Genomic DNA, 18,278 nt, shown 5'->3' on the forward strand with positions numbered 1-18,278 from the left:
AGGAGGGAAAAAGTGAGTCTTATAGAGCAAAAAATACGGTACTTCCAAAGTCATATCCTCAGTTGGTGGAGCAATGCTGAAGTGCAATAAAGGCTTCACCAGGTGAAATGTGCACAGCACAGCACAGCACAGCACAATGGGTGAGGAATTTATGGCCATCAGAATCTTTGTTGAGGTAGTTAAGACGGCTTGGCAGGCCTGTAAGTGTATGTGTGCTCACACACATGGACTTCGTCTGCCATGCTTTGCTGTTGACTCCCCTCCTCCCTGCAACATGTGGCCTGCTGGTAAAAAAATAATTCACCAACCAGGGTTTTAACAGACCCTCCAAATGTTCCTACATTCCAGGGACAGTCCCAGTTTTACAGAAGCCATCTCGGTTTCCGATTTGACCCCAGAATGTCCCGCTTTTCCTTAGGACGTCCCTATTTTCATTGGAGATATGTTGGAGGGTATGGAATTATATGACCCCCGAGCCAAGCAGATAAGTAGCTATACAAAACATCAGAAGGCAGCCCTGTATGGGGACGTTTTTAAAAAAATGTTTAACGTTTTATTGTATTTTTTTTTATGTTCGAAGCCACCCAGAATGGCTGGGGCAGCCCAGTCAGGTGGACAGGATATAAACAGTAAAAAATTTCATCAGAGAAATGTTGTAGGGTATGGCTTTGGCTGTTTCGGTGCTTACCTGCAAGGGATTCTTTGTGCTAATGGCTAAGACCTGGTATTTGAAATAGCACAGCTCACAGCTCCAAGAACCTCTCTCGCTGATCCAGCGAATCAGGCAGGGCTGGTGGGTGCAGCGGACGGACCCGTCACAGCGACATGGGCTTAACAGCTCCCCCTGCAAGGAAAAAAGCATAGGAGAGTCAGGGAGGTCTTCGCTTATTGGCTACAGGCTTCCTGGACCCCGCTGCTGAGACTTCACGGAAGCTACCCATGCCTGTAGGAGTACCAATCATGACAAACCATCACAACCACAACACCAGCCATCTCTAAGCCTAGAGTCCATTAAAAGTAAAGGGACCCCTGACCATTAGGTCCAGTCGTGGCCGACTCTGGGATTGCGGTGCTCATCTCGCTTTATTGGCCAAGGGAGCTGGCGTACAGCTTCCGGGTCATGTGGCCATCAGGACTAAGCTGCTTCTGGCAAACCAGAGCAGTGCACGGAAACGCCATTTACCTTCCTGCTGGAGTGGTACCTATTTATCTACTAGCACTTTGACGTGTTTTCGAACTGCTAGGTTGGCAGGAGCAGGGACCGAGCAACGGGAGCTCACCCTCTCGTGGGGATTCGAACCGCCGACCTTCTGATCAGCAAGTCCTAGGCTCTGCCGATCCATTAGGTCTCCTCTATTTAAGAAACCACCACCGCCACACCACAGAAGCGAGCCTGGTTCGTTAGTGCTACCTGCTTAATGTGCTGGCAAGGAGAGCAATTAGCATCAATATTTCAAGCTCGCTTGCAGGAAGTATTAATGATAGGTTAGGGAGATATGCCTGGACAAGGAAATTGCTGTGGATTCCTGTCAGATGGGGGGTGGGCAGAGCAAGAGGTCACTACTGGGTCTCTGGCCACGTATCCCAAACAGCAGCAGAATCCCGTTGCTAAGAACACAGCAACAAAGGAGGAAAGGGGCAGGCTGCAGAGAGAAAGCAAGCAAGCAGGGTAGCCAATGACTGGATTAGTCAATTGGTAAAGGAAATTAGGAGCAAGCTCTCAGCAGGACGGAGTGGCCCATTGGTGCTTGGCATTACCTTAAACATGCGGGCTTAAGTTGCTAACTTTGAGATTGAAAGGAGGTAGGGAGTCATGTAGGGACGCGGGTGGCGCTGTGGGTTAAACCACAGAGCCTAGGACTTGCTGATCAGAAGGTTGGCGGTTCGAATCCCCGTGACGGGGTGAGCTCCCGTTGCTCGGTCCCTGCTCCTGCCAACCTAGTAGTTCAAAACAACATCAAAGTGCAAGTAGATAAATAGGTACCACTCTGGCAGGAAGGTAAACGGCGTTTCCGTGCGCTGCTCTGGTTCGCCAGAAGCGGCTTAGTCATGCTGGCCACATGACCCGGAAGTTGTATGCCGGCTCCCTCGGCCAATAAAGCGAGATGAGCGACGCAACCCCAGAGTTGGCCACGACTGGACCTAATGGTCAGGGGTCCCTTTATCTTTATGTAGGGAATCATGTGGCTCAAGGCTGGTTTTCCACAGAGAATGACCTGCCCCAGCCCAAAAATGGAAAATGAGCGAGGTCCCAACTAAGAAGAATGGCAACATAAGCTGATGGAATATTCGCTGCTTGCGGACACATAGAACAAGAGAACAAGAAGAGCATATGTTTAGAGAAGATTGGAAAGTGTTTATTGAATATAAGGGGGGAAATTGTGTACACTTAAAAACGTGGGCAGCATATTCAACAGTGTAAATAAGTTTTGATGGATGTAATAATGGAATACTGAGTGGTTTAGTTTATGTAAAGCATGCAGGGATTTTATGATATGCAAAATGAACCATGGAAAGAGAAGAAGGGAAGTCACTGATACTTTAAGGGTGTTTAAACGAGTATTCTAAATTGTGAAACAGAAAATGTGGTAAAAATTATATACAGTATATAAAAAAGAGAATGGCGTGCCCCCAATAGCTGTCGGAGGGTGGGGCTTGGCAAAAACCTGGCACTTGGCCCAAATAAAGAGCAAGACAAGGACCCACACCAGGGCCCCACACAGCTGCTTTCCCTTCCAATTTAAGTGGCAAGCTTAACACATGCCAAGCCACACTGGGCCAACCCAGTGGCCCATCTATTCCAGTATCCTGTTCTCCCGGTGGCTGACCAGAAGGCCACAAAAAGCAGGACATGAGCACAACAGCACCCTCCCTATATCTGTGTCATTTGGCCCTAGCTCGGAGGGCCAGTAGGCAGAGGGTGAGCTTTGTATATGGGAGACCCAAGTTCCAATCTCTCTCTAATGATGACTTTACTGGGGATTGTTTTACAGTTCTGCTTCCCCTGTAGAGGCACTCCCCCCCCCCACCATTAGCTAACAGAAGCGGTCCTCAAATTCTGATGTTGACTCTTGTTTGCATGGGTGGAGGATACAGAGGGGCGTACATGTATAAAAACTAGCCTACTGTAAGGTAAAGGTAAAGGGACCCCTGACCATTAGGTCCAGTCGTGGCCGACTCTGGGGTTGCGGCACTCATCTCGCTTTATTGGCCGAGGGAGCTGGCGTACAGCTTTCGAGTCATGTGGCCAGCACGACTAAGCCGCTTCTGGCGAACCAGAGCAGCACACGGAAACGCCGTTTACCTTCCCGCCGGAGTGGTACCTATTTATCTACTTGCACTTTGACATGCTTTCGAACTGGGCAGAAGGAGGGACCAAGCAACTGGAGCTCACCCCGTCACGGGGAATCGAACTGCTGACCTTCTGATCGGCAAGTCCTAGACTCTGTGGTATAACCCACAGCATCACCCACATCCCAGCCTACTGTACAAAAGGTAAAAATTACATTAGTGACTAGGGCTGGGCGATATCTGGTTTTCAACATTGTGATATATCACCAGCTAAACATTGTGATATGCTGATCTATCACAATGCCTGAAGTAAGGATGGAGCTATGTAGAGGCAACTGGTAGGCTTTGCAGTTTTTCTCAGATTGTGATTTTTGCATAACCCACCCACAATGATTTGTGAATGATTTGTGATGTATTGCGTGGTCAAAAATGCTGAAACCAATATCACGATGTGGACTTCAAACCAGTTTTGGAGGATGATCAGTATGTCACCTAGCCCTATTAAGTGACCCCCCACCTACTTTTGCCCCTGCCCACCAGTGCCATGTGGCCCTCAAAAGGTTTCCTAGAAGGGAATGTGGCCCTTAGGCTGAGAAAAAGTTCCCCAACCCCTGATCTAGCACAGTAACAATAAGCAAGAGAATGAAACAGAAAGATAAGCAAAATTAGAAGAACGTTTCAAACTTTGCGTCAGACCTTTGAGTGGCACAAAACTATTGGGAAGAAAAGCGGCTTTGAATAATTCAATTATGTCTCTATTGTTACAGTCGTGGGCCTCTGCAGAATTATTAAAAATCCAGCCTTCTATTTTCAGTCATTTAAGCAGGAAGATGGGACAAGACAGGAGAAGATTTAAAAAGAGGTAAAGGAGATGGGGATGAGTTTGTGCGCAAGGAGTTAAGAGTGACGGTTCATGGCAGGTGCTGCTATGCTCAAAGCACACCAGAAAGTAACAGGTTAAAAAACACATTGAGTTTTCATGAAATCCTCATGAAACTATACATCATGGTAACATCACAAAGCCTTTTTTCTTGTGTATAGATGCTAGGTAAAGGTGAAGGTAAAGGTAAAGGGACCCCTGACTGTTAGGTCCAGTTGCGGACGACTCTGGGGTTTAACGCTCATCTTGCTTTACAGGCTGAGGGAGCTAGCATGACTAAGCCACTGCTGGCAAACCAGATCAGCGCACGGAAATGTTGTTTACCTTCCCGCCAGAGCGGTACCTATTTATCTACTTGCACTTTGACGTGCTTTTGAACTGCTAAGTTGGCAGGAGCTGGGACCAAGCAATGGGAGCTCACTTCTGATCGGCAAGCCCTAGGCTCTGTGGTTTAGACCACAGTTGGCTATGGCTTCCCACCATGCCTACCACAATGCAACATGTAATATAATACAAATTCCCAGTCTGGATCCTGGGCACTGCTTGCACCTTAAGTTCATCAAGTATATGCCCCTGTTGTCTGAGGCTCAGAGGACAGTTCTGACATCCAGGGCTTTCTCCATAATGGTACCTTTCTCTTGGAAACTCCTTGCCAAAGGAAGCCCATCATAGAAGTTTGTTCCTAAATTTTAGCCACTATATTAGGCCATTAGCAAGGATGAAGGGGTGGCACATCTGTCAAGCTACATGCAAGTTTTGCACCGTTTCCCAGTGTTCTGTGCAAAGAAAGCCTAACACATGGACCAGCTCAAAGCAGCCTTAGGAAAATCACCATTACTCAACAGAGCCTGCTTTCTACTGCTTTGTGCTCTACACAATACATTTGTCCTGGACACTGATCCCTATTCTAAGTCTGCATTGCAACTTTGCTCAGGCCACATGGGCACTCATTTCTGATCTTCAAACCACCACCAAAAACATAGAGAGAGGCGGCACAGTCCTTTTCATGCAATCCTGTTGTACCCACGTGATTTCTTCATTGTTTCTAGTGGGGAACCTTCAGCCCATGGGCCAGTCTTGGGCTACTAGGGTTCCAATCTGACCTGCTCAGCCATTTTTGTGAAAGCGCCCCACCTGTCCATCAGGTGACACCATCCTGATGGCAGCTGATGGCTCGGTTCAATGGGTACAGCCAACCTCTGCTTGGTTCAGCTGCTCATGCCAGTTTCCCAGAGGCAACTGGAGCGCACAGCCAATCCCTACAGAAAGCATGATGAACATGAACACACACACAAGCCTCACACAACACCTGATATGTGAGATGGTTCAATCCTCAGTGTTTGCTAAACGCAAATAAAGCAAACATGCTGTGCAGGGGTTGCTAACACTGTGTCTTCCAGATGTTGCTGGACTCCAACTCCCATCAGCCCCGGTCAGCAAGGGATGATGGGAGCTGGGAAACCAACGGCAGAGGGCACCATGTTATAAATCAAAGTCTTGTTCTGAGCAGTGGGAAAGGGGCAGCAGGGTAACTGAGTAGACATTCTCCATCGTTCTGCCCGGACACTGAGGTCCAGCGCCAAGGGCCTTCTGGCGGTTCTCTCGCTGCAAAGAGCCAAGTTACAGGGAACCAGGCAGAGGGTCTTCTCGGTAGTGGCACCCGCCCTGTGGAACACCCTCCCACCAGATGTCAAAGAGAAAAATAACTACCAAACTTTTAGAAGACATCTGAAGGCAGCCCTCTTTAGAGAAGCTTTTAATGTTTAATAGGTTATTGTATTTTAGTGTTCTGTTGGAAGCCGCCCAGAGTGGCTGGGGAAACCCAGGCAGATGGGCGGGGTATAAATAAAGAATTATTATTATTATTACCTTGATCTCATGGGATGCTGCTCTCTTGGCTGCCAGAAAGCGATGCTGGTGATCTAGCAAAGAATGTGGGCAACAAAGGACTCCTCTCAGTAGGTGATTTAAACAGTGCCCCCCCCAAGGGAGGGGGCTCCCCCTGTGCAGTTGCTTATTTCTACACCCTCCCAGGTTCTAGGGCTATATTTTTTTTTTTAAAAAAAGGACTACAAAAGAGAAAAATGGACCCTCCCCACCCCCCAGGTGGTGCAGCTGCTATGTGCCACTGTGCTCACAGCCTGGGTTGACTGAAGCACAATGCAGAATCAAATTGGAGGATTGGGGGGGGGGGGAGGACAGACAGAGTTCCTAAATTGGGTCACTGTATCCAACAAAGGGAAAACAGGAGGGGTGTCTGGCTTTCCTTCTTAATCCGCTGCACACTTAGCTTGTCTGCCCTCCTTGCAACCCAGCCCCCCCACCCCCCCCTCTACAGAACCATAGCTGCAGTTCAGGGCATGCTTAAGCAAGGCCGGAAGCAGCAGGCTGGGGTGGCCATTTGGAGGATGTAATTAACTGAGATTGGGGGGGGGGGGGCGAGGAGAGAGAGAGAAGGGTAGCAAGGCTGCAGGAAGCCATGCACAAGGAGTGGGTTGTGGCTCTGAAGTCACAGGAGAGACACATCTCCCATTGTTTTAGGAAGGGGGAGGAATATAGCTGTCAACTTTCAGATTTGAAAAGAAGGGATCAGCAGCCTCAATAATAATAATAATAATAATAATAATAATAATAATAATAATAATTTATATCCCACCCTCCCCAGCCGAAGCCAGGCTCAGGGTGGCTAACAACAATAAAATAATACAACATTCTAAAATCATTTCATTATAAAATTAATTCAAATCAAATTGATGGCAACCATTGGGCTAGAGTTCTGCGAAGATTGCCAAAGGAGGGAGTCGGGCTGTGCCCTGGCCAAAGGCCTGGCGGAACAGCTCTGTCTTGCAGGCCCTGCGGAAAGATGTCAAGTCCCGCAGGGCCCTAGTCTCTTGGGTCAGAGCGTTCCACCAGATCGGGGCCACAGCCGAAAAAGTCCTGGCTCTAGTCGAGGCCAGCATAACCTCTCTGTGGCCTGGGACCTCCAAGATGTTTTTGTTTGAAGACCGTAAGTTCCTCTGTGGGACATACCAGGAAAGGCAGTCTCGTAGGTACGAGGGTCCTAGGCCGTATAGGGCTTTAAAGGTTAAAACCAGCACCTTAAACCTGATCCTGTACTCCACTGGGAGCCAGTGCAGCTGGTATAGCACCGGGCGAATGTGATCTTGCAGAGAGGACCCTGTAAGGAGTCTCGCCGCGGCATTCTGCACCCGCTGGAGTTTCTGGGTCAGTCTCAAGGGCAGCCCCACGTAGAGCAAGTTACAATAATCCAGTCTAGTGGATCAGCAACCTCACCTGTCCTAGGGAGCCTCAAAAATAAGGGATCAGCAGCCTCACCTATCCCAGGGACAGTCTATGGGATATCTAACAATCTGGGGTAGCAGTGGGAAACGGCGCTGGAATAAGGGAATTTCCTGCAAAAACCGGGAAGGTTGACAGCTATAGGGAGGAAGCAGGCTCTGCTCACAGAGGCATTTGATGTTGCCCGCAGCCTCCCACCTCCCGACATTCCCTGGACTTTATTTGTGGATGCCATGGATGGGAGCACATTCCAGAGAAGCCTTCACTTCAAAAGAAAAGAACAGGTTCCTAGTCCTTATGGATGAGATGACAAGCTTTGACAGGTGAAAGGAGTGTCGGTGATAGGCCAGGAGAGAGAATGTGGGAGCAGCCTCCAGTGAAAATAACAACAGCCCTGTAGCAAGGGGAGCCAGCACAAAAGATAAAGGCAGGCCCTCTCTGGACCAGTTTCAATGGGGGCGCTGTCACCAATTCTCTGTTCCCTGCACCCCCCGGGGCCAGATGGTGGAAGATGAAACTGCAGGCAGGTTGACAAGAGAGGACTGCCCACAAATCCTCTTGGTTCTGGGATGCAAGTGATTCCAAGAGCCAATTCCCTGGTATGAGCTGCTATAAAGCTTTCAGGTCCGTAGCATGCAGGCCTGACTTGTCACTAAGATGGTCAAGTTGTGTCTGAACCTCACAAGATGGAACACACGAACACACACAGACACACACACACAGACACAGACACACACACACACACACACACACACACACCTTCCATCACATACCTACACAATGGCACCTCAGGTTAAGTATTTAATTTGTTCCGGAGGTCTGTTCTTAACCTGAAACTGTTCTTAACCTGAAGCAACACTTTAGCTAATGGAGCCTCCTGCTGCTGCCGCACCGCCGGAGCCCGATTTCCATTCTTATCCTGAAGCAAAGTTCTTAACCCGAGGTACTATTTCTGGGTGAGCGGAGTGTGTAACCTGAAGCGTATGTAACCTGAAGCATATGTAACCTGAGGTACCACTGTAGTATCTCTGGGTAAGAGTTAGTCTTGACCCCTTTTCTCTAACCGCATGTTTTCTATAGGCAGTGAATGTCTTCTTCCTGGAGATCTTGGTGCCTTCTGCTTCAAAAACATGTGTCTTGCTACAGAATTATGACCCTTTCCTTCATATGTTCAGTTTTAATGGTAATATGTTTTACAATGGGGGGGGGGAGCAATGATACGAGCCAACAATATTGAGCACTGCTATATTCTTGAGGCCCCGGGGTGGTGGTGGAATGCAGATCTTCCTGACTATAACTCACTATGAAGATACAAAAGAAACTCACATTTCGCACAGCAAAGGCTGAGTCGTCTTGTTTTGTGCTTCCCCCTTCCCCCCCCCCCCCCAAGCAATGGAGAAAACTCAAGGCTGCCTTTGCGCCAAATGTTTCCTTTGGAGGAGGAGAGCAACTTATGGTGTCTCCATAGGTTGGGCAGTCATTCTAGGGGCACAGAAGCAAGCACACAGGCAGGCAGGAAGGCAGGCAGGCATTGCTAAGGATACAAGGAGAGTCCAGCTGGATCACACACAAGTTCCCATCTTTTTTGTTTGTTTTGTTTTTATTGTTAAAATAATTCAGCATTAATACACACATATTGCAAATATACAAGCATACAAACATACATTTTATACAAGCCTTAAAAATATTCAAACATACCTACACTCAATCCCACAGATAATTCCTTTTCCCACCACCACCCCTCACCCTTTGTGTTAGACTTCCAATCTACTGAATTGCAATTTCTTTCCACTTCTATTACTTTCTTTCACACACCTTTAACCTAATTTCATGCTCCTTTTTCTACTACACATTGTAATCCATCTTATTTAGTATTTCAGTATTTAAAACGGAACTTGTTTATTCTAATAGGAGATTTTTCAATATGGTTTTGCAAGTATCCTTCCAATTTCTCCCATTGTTTTAGATATATTTGGAGTATTGGAGCAAAAGTTCCCATCTAATTTCAGCATTCTGTTTACACACTGCCCACCCAGATGATTCCTGCAAGGCCCACCACCAGGATATGGGCGCAATAGCACATGGGAACTGGTATTCACATTGCTGCTGGTACTGGAAGGAGCAAACAGCCATCCTGACTAGGAGCTGCCGATAGTCTTGTCCTTATTGCCTATTCCAGTAAACAGGGCTAGAAACTTGGGTACAGAAAAAAAGGCGCCCAATAGCACCTTAAATCTAAGTTGGGATGGCCACAACTGAATGTCTTTTCACCAGGGGCTTGGACTAAAGGACAGGGTCTCTTCCAATGCTACAAATCTATGATTCCGTTGCTTAACTCCTACAACAATTCCCTTGTCCCAGTTCAAGAAAAAACCCCACAAACAGTGGAACTGGAAATGGTATTAACGATATGGAGGTTATTAACAGTAGACTAAGAGGTTTTTGAACTGTGGTTGCCAACCTGGCTGGCGCTCAGAAATTTCCACGTAGTTGCAGTTGCCAAATGCGCCTGGCTAATTTCAAACAGGGCAGTGAAACATAAAAAGTAAAAGGTAAAGGGACCCCTGACCATTAGGTCCAGTTGTGGCCGACTCTGGGGTTGCAGCGCTCATCTCGCTTTATTGGTTGAGGGAGCCGGCGTACAGCTTCTGGGTCATGTGGCTGGCATGACTAAGCCGCTTCTGGCGAACCAGAGCAGTGCACGGAAACGCCGTTTACCTTCCTGCCGGAGCAGTACTTATTTATCTACTTGCACTTTGACGTGCTTTCGAACTGCTAGGTTGGCAGGAGCAGGGACCGAGCAACGGGAGCTCACCCCATCGTGGGGATTCGAACCGCCGACCTTCTGATCAGCAAGTCCTAGGCTCTGTGGTTTAACCCACATATGTATGTATAATTTTTATTACGTTTTCCATTTCTATATCTGAAAATAAACATTTTACATACTGTTAAATATCCAACGACATCCCACCTTCTCTTTCCTTGTTTCGTTTTCTTAATCTTTCATTCCTGCATATTTTGCTATAACTATATTAATCAGTTATCTACTTTTACATCACTCAGGCGTTAATTACACTGTTGACTTTATCTTAATGCTGCCAGCGTTTTCAGCTGTGTACAGCTATTTTCCATATACTCAATAAATATTTTCCAGTCTTCTTTGAATGTGTGTTCTTCTTGCTCTTTTATTCTATATGTTAAGCCTGCAAGATCTGCATATTCTGCCGTCTTAACTTGGCAGTCCTCTTTGCCTGGGACCTCCCTCACTTTCCATTTTTGGGCTAACAAAACTCGGGCCGCCATTGTTGCATACATAAATAAATTTTGGATTATTCGCAACAAAAAAGATTCCAGTCTTTTTGGGAAAGGTATTTTAAACATTTTTTTCAGCTCATTATAGATCATTTCCCAATATTCTTTTACCTTTTACAAGGCCAACAACATACGAAAAAACGTTCTCTTCATTTCTTTACATTTCCAACACATATCAGATTCTGCTCTATACCTCTTAGCCAACCTACTCGGAGTTAAATACCACCTGTGTATCATTTTCACATAATTCTCCGGTCAGCTATTACTATCCACTGCCTGCCGTCAATGACTAGGACAGGCCAAACGTAAGGAAAGGGCGGTTAACTTGACTCACAACAGCAAATTCAGAAGTACTATTTCACAGAACACTCGCTTTTCAATTAGTTCTAACCAGGCCATAGGGAACAGGAAATAAAGATTTCTCCCTTTCCTCCAAACATATATGGATCTGAGCTTTAAAATAACAACAACAGCCATGTAATCAGCAGGCAGTGGCTGTCGATGGGGAAAATGTTAGTCTGTGATGCATTCATTACAATACGAAAGAGCCATCAATTGTTCATCTAAATCAATTCTCCGCTGTATGATTATTACCATGTGATAACCACATTGCTTGGCTTCTCTTGATTTTAGATGACGTAGGACCTTCTGGTATAATGGGATCTGTTTCACACTACAGGAAAAATACTGGATATTAGAAAAAGGAGAATGCAGAGAAGCAGAACGAATTCTCTGCATCTGTCTCCACTGTGGAAGAAGTAGGGCAGATTCCGATGGCTGAAATAAGTTCCATAGGTAAGGAGTCAGAGGAACTGAGATAAACAGGGGTGACAAGAGACAAGTTTGAAGTCTTATTGACAAGTTTAAAAGGTAAAGGGACCCCTGACCATTAGGTCCAGTCGTGACCGACTCTGGGGTTGCGGCGCTCATCTTGCTTTATTGGCCGAGGGAGCCGGCGTTTGTCCACAGACAGCTTCCGGGTCATGTGGCCAGCATGACTAAGCCGCTTCTGGCGAACCAGGGCAGTGCACGGAAATGCCATTTACCTTCTCGCTGGAGTGGTACCTATTTATCTACTTGCACTTTGAGGTGCTTTCGAACTGCTAGGTTGGCAGGAGCAGGGATCGAGCAATGGGAGCTCACCCCGTAGTGGGGATTCGAACTGCTGACCTTCTGATCAGCAAGCCCTAGGCTCTGTGGTAACCCACAGCACCACCTGCGTCCCATTGACAAGTTTAAAAAGGACAAATCACTAGGTCTGTATGGCATCCGTCTGAGAGTTCGTAAAAGAAGTTAAATTGCTGATCTTTTAACAGAAAGCTATAACTTGTCCCGAAGAACAATCTCCATAACCAAGGACAGGGAAATGATTAACATAACACCAATTGTGAAAAAGGGATGGAGGTGGGATCTGGGAAATTTCAGGTCAGTTCTAGGAAAACTGGTAGAAAGGATTATTAAAGGTAGAATTGCCAAGTGTATAGAAGTCTTGCTGAGCAGAAAACAGCATGGCTTACGCAAGGGTAAGACTTTAAGGTGCTTCGTAAAGGTAAAGGGACCCCTGACCATTAGGTCCAGTCGTGACCGACTCTGTGGTTGCAGCGCTCATCTCGCTTTATTGGCTGAGGGAGCCAGCGTACAGCTTCTGGGTCATATGGCCAGCATGACTAAGCCACTTCTGGCGAACCAGAGCAGCACACGGAAACGCCGTTTACCTTCCCACCGGAGCGGTACCTATTTATCTACTTGCAATTTGATGTGCTTTCGAACTGCTAGGTTGGCAGGAGCTGGGACCGAGCAACAGGAGCTCACCCTGTTGCGGGGATTCGAACCGCCGACCTTCTGATCAGCAAGCCTTAGGCTCTGTGGTTTAACCCACAGCGCCACCCGCATCTTCTAGGTGCTTCTAGGTGGATATTTATTGTGGGATGAGTGTTCCTCATGCATGCCACGTTCTTGCAGTAGCATCAAAATGACAGTCCCTATTCCTGTCCCTAACCCCCACCCTTCATTTGATCCAGATTCACTCTTCCTGGGGGAAATCCAGTAAGTTTAAAAACAAACAAACAACTGGTGCCAACAACCTGTTTGTGATAGATGAATGAACCAGTTATAATATTAAGCCCCCTCTGATAACACCCCAACTAGCCTTTTAAAGCTCTTTCAGAGTGTCAAATGTGGGTGGGAGGAAGGTAGGGTGTGAATACAGTAGCCCCTGTGTACTCAAGACTTTCAATAAGTTTTCAATAAAGTCATAGTATCATAGCATTGAGGGACACGGGTGGAGCTGTGGGTTAAACCACAGAGCCCAGGACTTGCCGATCAAAAGGTCGGCAATTTGAATCCCCACGATGTGGTGAGCTCCCGTTGCTCGGTCCCACCTAGGTCCAACCTAGCAGCTCAAAAGCACGTCAAAGTGCAAATCGATAAATAGGTACCACTCCAGCGGGAAGGTAAACGGCGTTTCCGTGCGCTGCTCTGGTTCGCCAGAAGCGGCTTATACATGCTGGCCACATGACCCGGAAGCTGTACGCCGGCTCCCTCGGCCAATAAAGCGAGATGAGCGACGCAACCCCAGAGTCGGCCACGACTGGACCTAATGGTCAGGGGTCCCTTTACCTTTACCTTATCATAGCATTGTAAAGCTGGAAGGGACCAAAGGGTCATCTAGTCCAACCCCCTGCAAGGCAAGTCTCTTGCAAAGACTTCTGAGTACGCTTAGCAGTCATGATATAAGAGAGCAGGTCCTCTTTTGGATCAGTAACTGGGTAAAGAACAGGAAGCAACCCATAAGAATAAACTGACATTTCCTACAATGGAAGGAGGCAAGAAATGTGTGTCTATGTCCCTCTCCTAAGTGTTGAATGCTGGAAGGTTCAGGGTGGACAAAAGGACCGCTTCGTACAGCACACAGTTCAACTATGGAATTCAAAATGTACTCATGGCCACCAACCGAGACAGCTTTAAAAAGGGTTTAGCTGAATTCAAGGAGGATTTCTTTATTTAACAAAAGGTCTATGATCGCTTGATTGCAATAAAACCTCTAAGTGGCTGGCAAAAAGAGTAAGACATTAAAATTATCCATAAAAGACAGTTAAAAACAGGATTTTAAATTAAAGTAGTATAAGGGGTATCAATGGCAGCTATCTATGATGGCCATGTGTCACCTCCAGCAGCAGATGGGAGGGCGTCTCTATATACAGTTGTACCTTGGTTGTCGAACGGCTTAGTTGCTGAACAAATTGGCTCCCAAGCACCGCAAACCCAGAAGTGAGTGTTCCGGTTTGCGAACGTTTTTTTGGAAGCTGGACATCCAACGCGGCTTTGATGGCTTCCGATTGAGTGCCTTTGTTTTTGAACTGTTCTGGGAGTCGAATAGACTCCCAGAATGGGTTAAGTTTAACAACCAAGGTACCACTGTACTAGTTTCTAGCTATTGCAAGGGGACAGGAGGGCAGTTGCACTCAGATCTTCCTTGCCCCTGTGAGAAAGCTACAGGGAACCAGGCAGAGGGCCTGCTCGGTAGTGGCGCCCGCCCTGTGGAATGCCCTCCCATCAGATGTCAAAGCGATAAACAACTACCTGACATTCAGAAGACATCTTAAGGCAGCCCTGTTCAGGGAAGTTTTTAATGTGTGATATTTTAGTGTATTTTTGGTTTCTGTGGAAGCCGCCTGGAGTGGCTGGGGAAACCCAGCCAGATGGGCGGGGTACAAATAATAAATTATTATTATTATTATTATTATTATTATTATTATTATTATTATTATTCTGGGCTTTTGGTCTGATCCAGCACAGCTCTCACGGGTCATTTCCACCGCTCTTCTGCTTATTAGCTTTCTTTCTGAAGATCAGCATACCTGCGCATTCCCACACAACTCCCTCTCTCCATTGAGTGCCAAACGGCATTCATCCTCTTCCCTCCCGCTGGTGAGCAGGAAGCCCCCAAACCTCACAGCCCTCCTCTGAACCCACTGCTGCATGCAACAGTGTCTCTTCCCTGAAAAGGTGTGCTGGGGACTCATCTGCCAGCTCAGGCCAGGAACATACCATTGGCTCAGCCGGCTATTGTAATCGGCAATTTCACGGCTGGCTAATTCCCTTTGCTGCTGCCTTGCTTACACTCACTCGCGCACTCTCTCTCTCTTTCTCTCTCACACACACACAAAACTCACCCGCAGAGCTGCAGGGCTGCCGATAGCACATGGGATGTGGGAGGCAACAGTGGAAACATTTCAGGGGCTCGCAGCATGGCGCATAGACCTGCTGGCTCTGTTCAGTTCCGCTCCTCACCTCAAACTACCTGCTGCTGTTGCCGCCACACGTAGGGCAAAAGGGAGCTTGATCTAAGGCCTATCTAGACTACTGATGTCGCTCTGGAGCAGCTAATTTGCATGGGGAAGGTACCAGTTTCCATCCCTGGCACCTCCACGTTGACCCAGGAAAGGCCCTCCTTTCTGCACCCACTTGATACCACTCTTTATCTCCCTGGGCAATAGGGAGGCTAGGATCAGGCCAAGAAGAAAGTGTGGGACAGCAAGCAGGGGCTGCTCCCTGCCACTTTTATAAAATTTTAGGGTGCATACACATAGCAGAAAAACAACCCTTCAGAATTTAGGAAATATTCCCTGAGAAAATCACACTTTATTTTAGCACACAGAACAATCCCAAATGCTATCTTGGCTCTCCAAATGACTCTTAAATATTCCCTCTGCAGAAGGAAATCTCTAGGGGAAACCTTTCCCAATCATTCTTCTGTTTACAAATCCTTCAATTCCTGTCTTCAAGGCATATTTTGTGTGTGAATCGGGTAGGTCTGTGACCCGGATTCAAGAACTAAGGCATTTACCATCTCAAAGGAATGTCAGCAAGCATTATCTTGACAAACAGGAGACAAGCCACACTCTCAGATTTCTGTTGTAGACCGCCTCTTTCTGTGAAATACGTATGATTCTTTTTGAGTGGTCTCGGCTAAGGGGCTGGGCAATTTCAAAAGTTTTTGAAGGTTCTTGAACACCTTTGTTCTGGGTCCTCACCTCCTCGCAAAGGGTGGGGGTGGGGACTCTGCTGCAACAGGAAAATTAATATATTCCTTGCTTTCCTTCTACTAGTTCCTGCCTCCAGCCATTGTCCTCTGACCAGTCATGGGCTTAGGGGACCCAGAGTCCTTTGGGGAGCTGGGCTGCAAAAGTGAACCCCATTTTATTTTTTTTACAACTTCCAAAGAGCAGATACAGAGAAGAGGGGCCCACCCACACAACTGAGCCCAAACCCACCAATGGGTCCTCTTGCCAATTCTGGTGTTTGTGGTGTCTTGATGGCAGCTAGACATGGATTGGTATTAGTGCGCCCTTTTGAGGTGCTGGATCTCGACAGCTATGCAGTTTGCACCAACTAAATGCCAGCCCTGGGATGCGGGTGGCGCTGTGGGTTAAACCAAAGAGCCTAGGACTTGCCAATCAGATGGTCGGCGGTTTGAATCCCCGTGATGGGGTGAGCTCCCGTTGCTCGGTCCCAGCTCCTGCCAACCTAGCAGTTCGAAAGCACGTCAAAGTGCAAGTAGATAAATAAGTACCGCTCCAGTGGGAAGGTAAACGGCATTTCCGTGCGGTGCTCTGGTTCGCCAGAAGCAGCTTAGTCATGCTGGCCACATGACCCAGAAGCTGTACGCCGGCTCCCTTGGCCAATAAAGCGTGATGAGTGCCGCAACACCAGAGTCGGTCACAACTGGACCTAATGGTCAGGGGTCCCTTTACCTTTACTTTTTTAAATGCCAGCCCTGTCTGGCCAACCAGGAGGGCTCATAACCTCTGCCAATCTCAGGCCTAAAAGTTGCATGCTTCCTGCATAACTGAAGAGGGCTCAGGAACCCGAGCCACATGCAAGATCTAAGGTAGCTTTGCTGTGCTCAGTCCCAGTTCAAAACTGCCATGATGGCTCATCAATACTATGAATTAACGCCCCCAACAAGACGCCATTTTCCCATGCTACTAAGCTCTTTCCAGATGTTACAACAACCACACTGCCAACAGCAGGAACTCCAGAGCAGTTTGGGCACTGGGCAGGGTGTCAGTCATGACAGGAGGGGAAATTGCTATGTATGGATTCAGAGGCACAGGAATGCCCATTTTCCTCCCTTTCGTTTTGCTTCTCTTGCAGAGAAGAGGAGGATCAAAAAGTTATCTGTGGCCCACAAGCGCTATCTGCTTGAAATCCTGCCCGGTTCCTCTTCTGGCTTCTGAAATTTCACTTGGCGTTGCACAAACACACAAACACGTGCACACAGCACTGCCAAGGCCATTAATTAATTAAATGTAGAAACAATACAGTAAATAAAAAATCACTCTGCACCCAGACTTCTAAGGCACAGCTTTAAGATCCAGGGACATTTAAAAAATAAGTTCTCAGGATGCTGAATTCTGCGCCCAGCAAAATGACTCATTCCCTGCAATGAGTCTATTGTCTGCAAAGCTTCTGTTGACTCTCGTCTATGCAAGCCAGTTTTCCACTTGAATGGCGTAACTGCAGAACAAATAAACACCGTTCTCCCTAGGATGGCACTGAGTTCTGTGGCATTCTTTAAGCGAGCAATGTGCTTTGGGTGTGTGGGGTGTGAGAAAGTTGATCAGGAACTACCAGTGATTTGCAGTAGATCTGCAAGGGTTTCCATCTCTCAACAACAAGACAACCAATGCCACCTATATTAGGCTGCTGAAATAGCTAGCCAGGAGTGGATTTCTGTGTGAAAGGCGAATTGCATTGGGTGTCCAAAGGCCAGCACCCTGTTCACGTGCCAATAGTGGCGGTGCATAAATGCCAGTGTGCTAGCACTGCACACAAATCACTGGTGGACTTGCATGCCCCATTAAATGTGACCGGTGTCTGAAATTAGCCAGGCGCTAGCCACATTTTGCACTGAGCTATTGACCACTTGTAACCAAGTGAATATGCTGGGCTCCAGTATGGGGATCATTGGATCTTGAGTGTTTTCACACACTAATGCCCCACCTGGTAAAATTCTATCCGTTATGTTTTATCTGCACATTCAGAATTAATTTCTGGAACCAAAATAATATTTCTGTGCAGCCTGAGCAGGAGCAGTGAGCAACGTTCTAGTTAATGGTCATAGCTTGTCTTCGCTCACCCCACCCCACTGCCCTGCTCACAGTTGTGAAGAATATCCTTACGGTATGAATGGCTTGACTGTGTCACCATTAAGAAAAAGAGGTCGGAATAGGCCAATAGATATAAGGACGGTCCCTGGATAAATGGACTTTTCTTCTTTAAGTTTTCAAAGTTCTTAACCTAGCTCAAAGGTTGTCATCTGAGCCAGCCAGATGTTTAACTGATAATCGCATCCATCATTTGAAAAATGAGACCTTAGAGCTGTCTTGCCCCAAAATGGCAGCTAGACATTCCATTTGGGCGACTGTAACTTTGGTTTCAGGAGCCATTTGGTGCCTACCTTATATACCTGAGTTTCTAACACTGCCCA

At 47.2% G+C, this 18,278-nt stretch overlaps 1 protein-coding gene across 1 annotated transcript in view; it reads right to left on the minus strand.

Moving 5' to 3' along the window:
- Window positions 1-18,278, minus strand: part of MARCHF9 (membrane associated ring-CH-type finger 9) — a 50,631-nt gene that overhangs the window by 18,025 nt on the left and 14,328 nt on the right. Inside the window, exon 2 of the mRNA XM_083729481.1 lies at window positions 689-844. Within this exon, the coding sequence (XP_083585607.1) occupies window positions 689-844 (156 nt within the window). The remainder of the gene's footprint in view (window positions 1-688; window positions 845-18,278) is intronic.

The sequence above is a fragment of the Podarcis gaigeae genome (assembly GCF_964106915.1).
Source record: "Podarcis gaigeae genome assembly, chromosome: 2".
In the NCBI taxonomy this organism is placed as follows: domain Eukaryota; kingdom Metazoa; phylum Chordata; class Lepidosauria; order Squamata; family Lacertidae; genus Podarcis; species Podarcis gaigeae.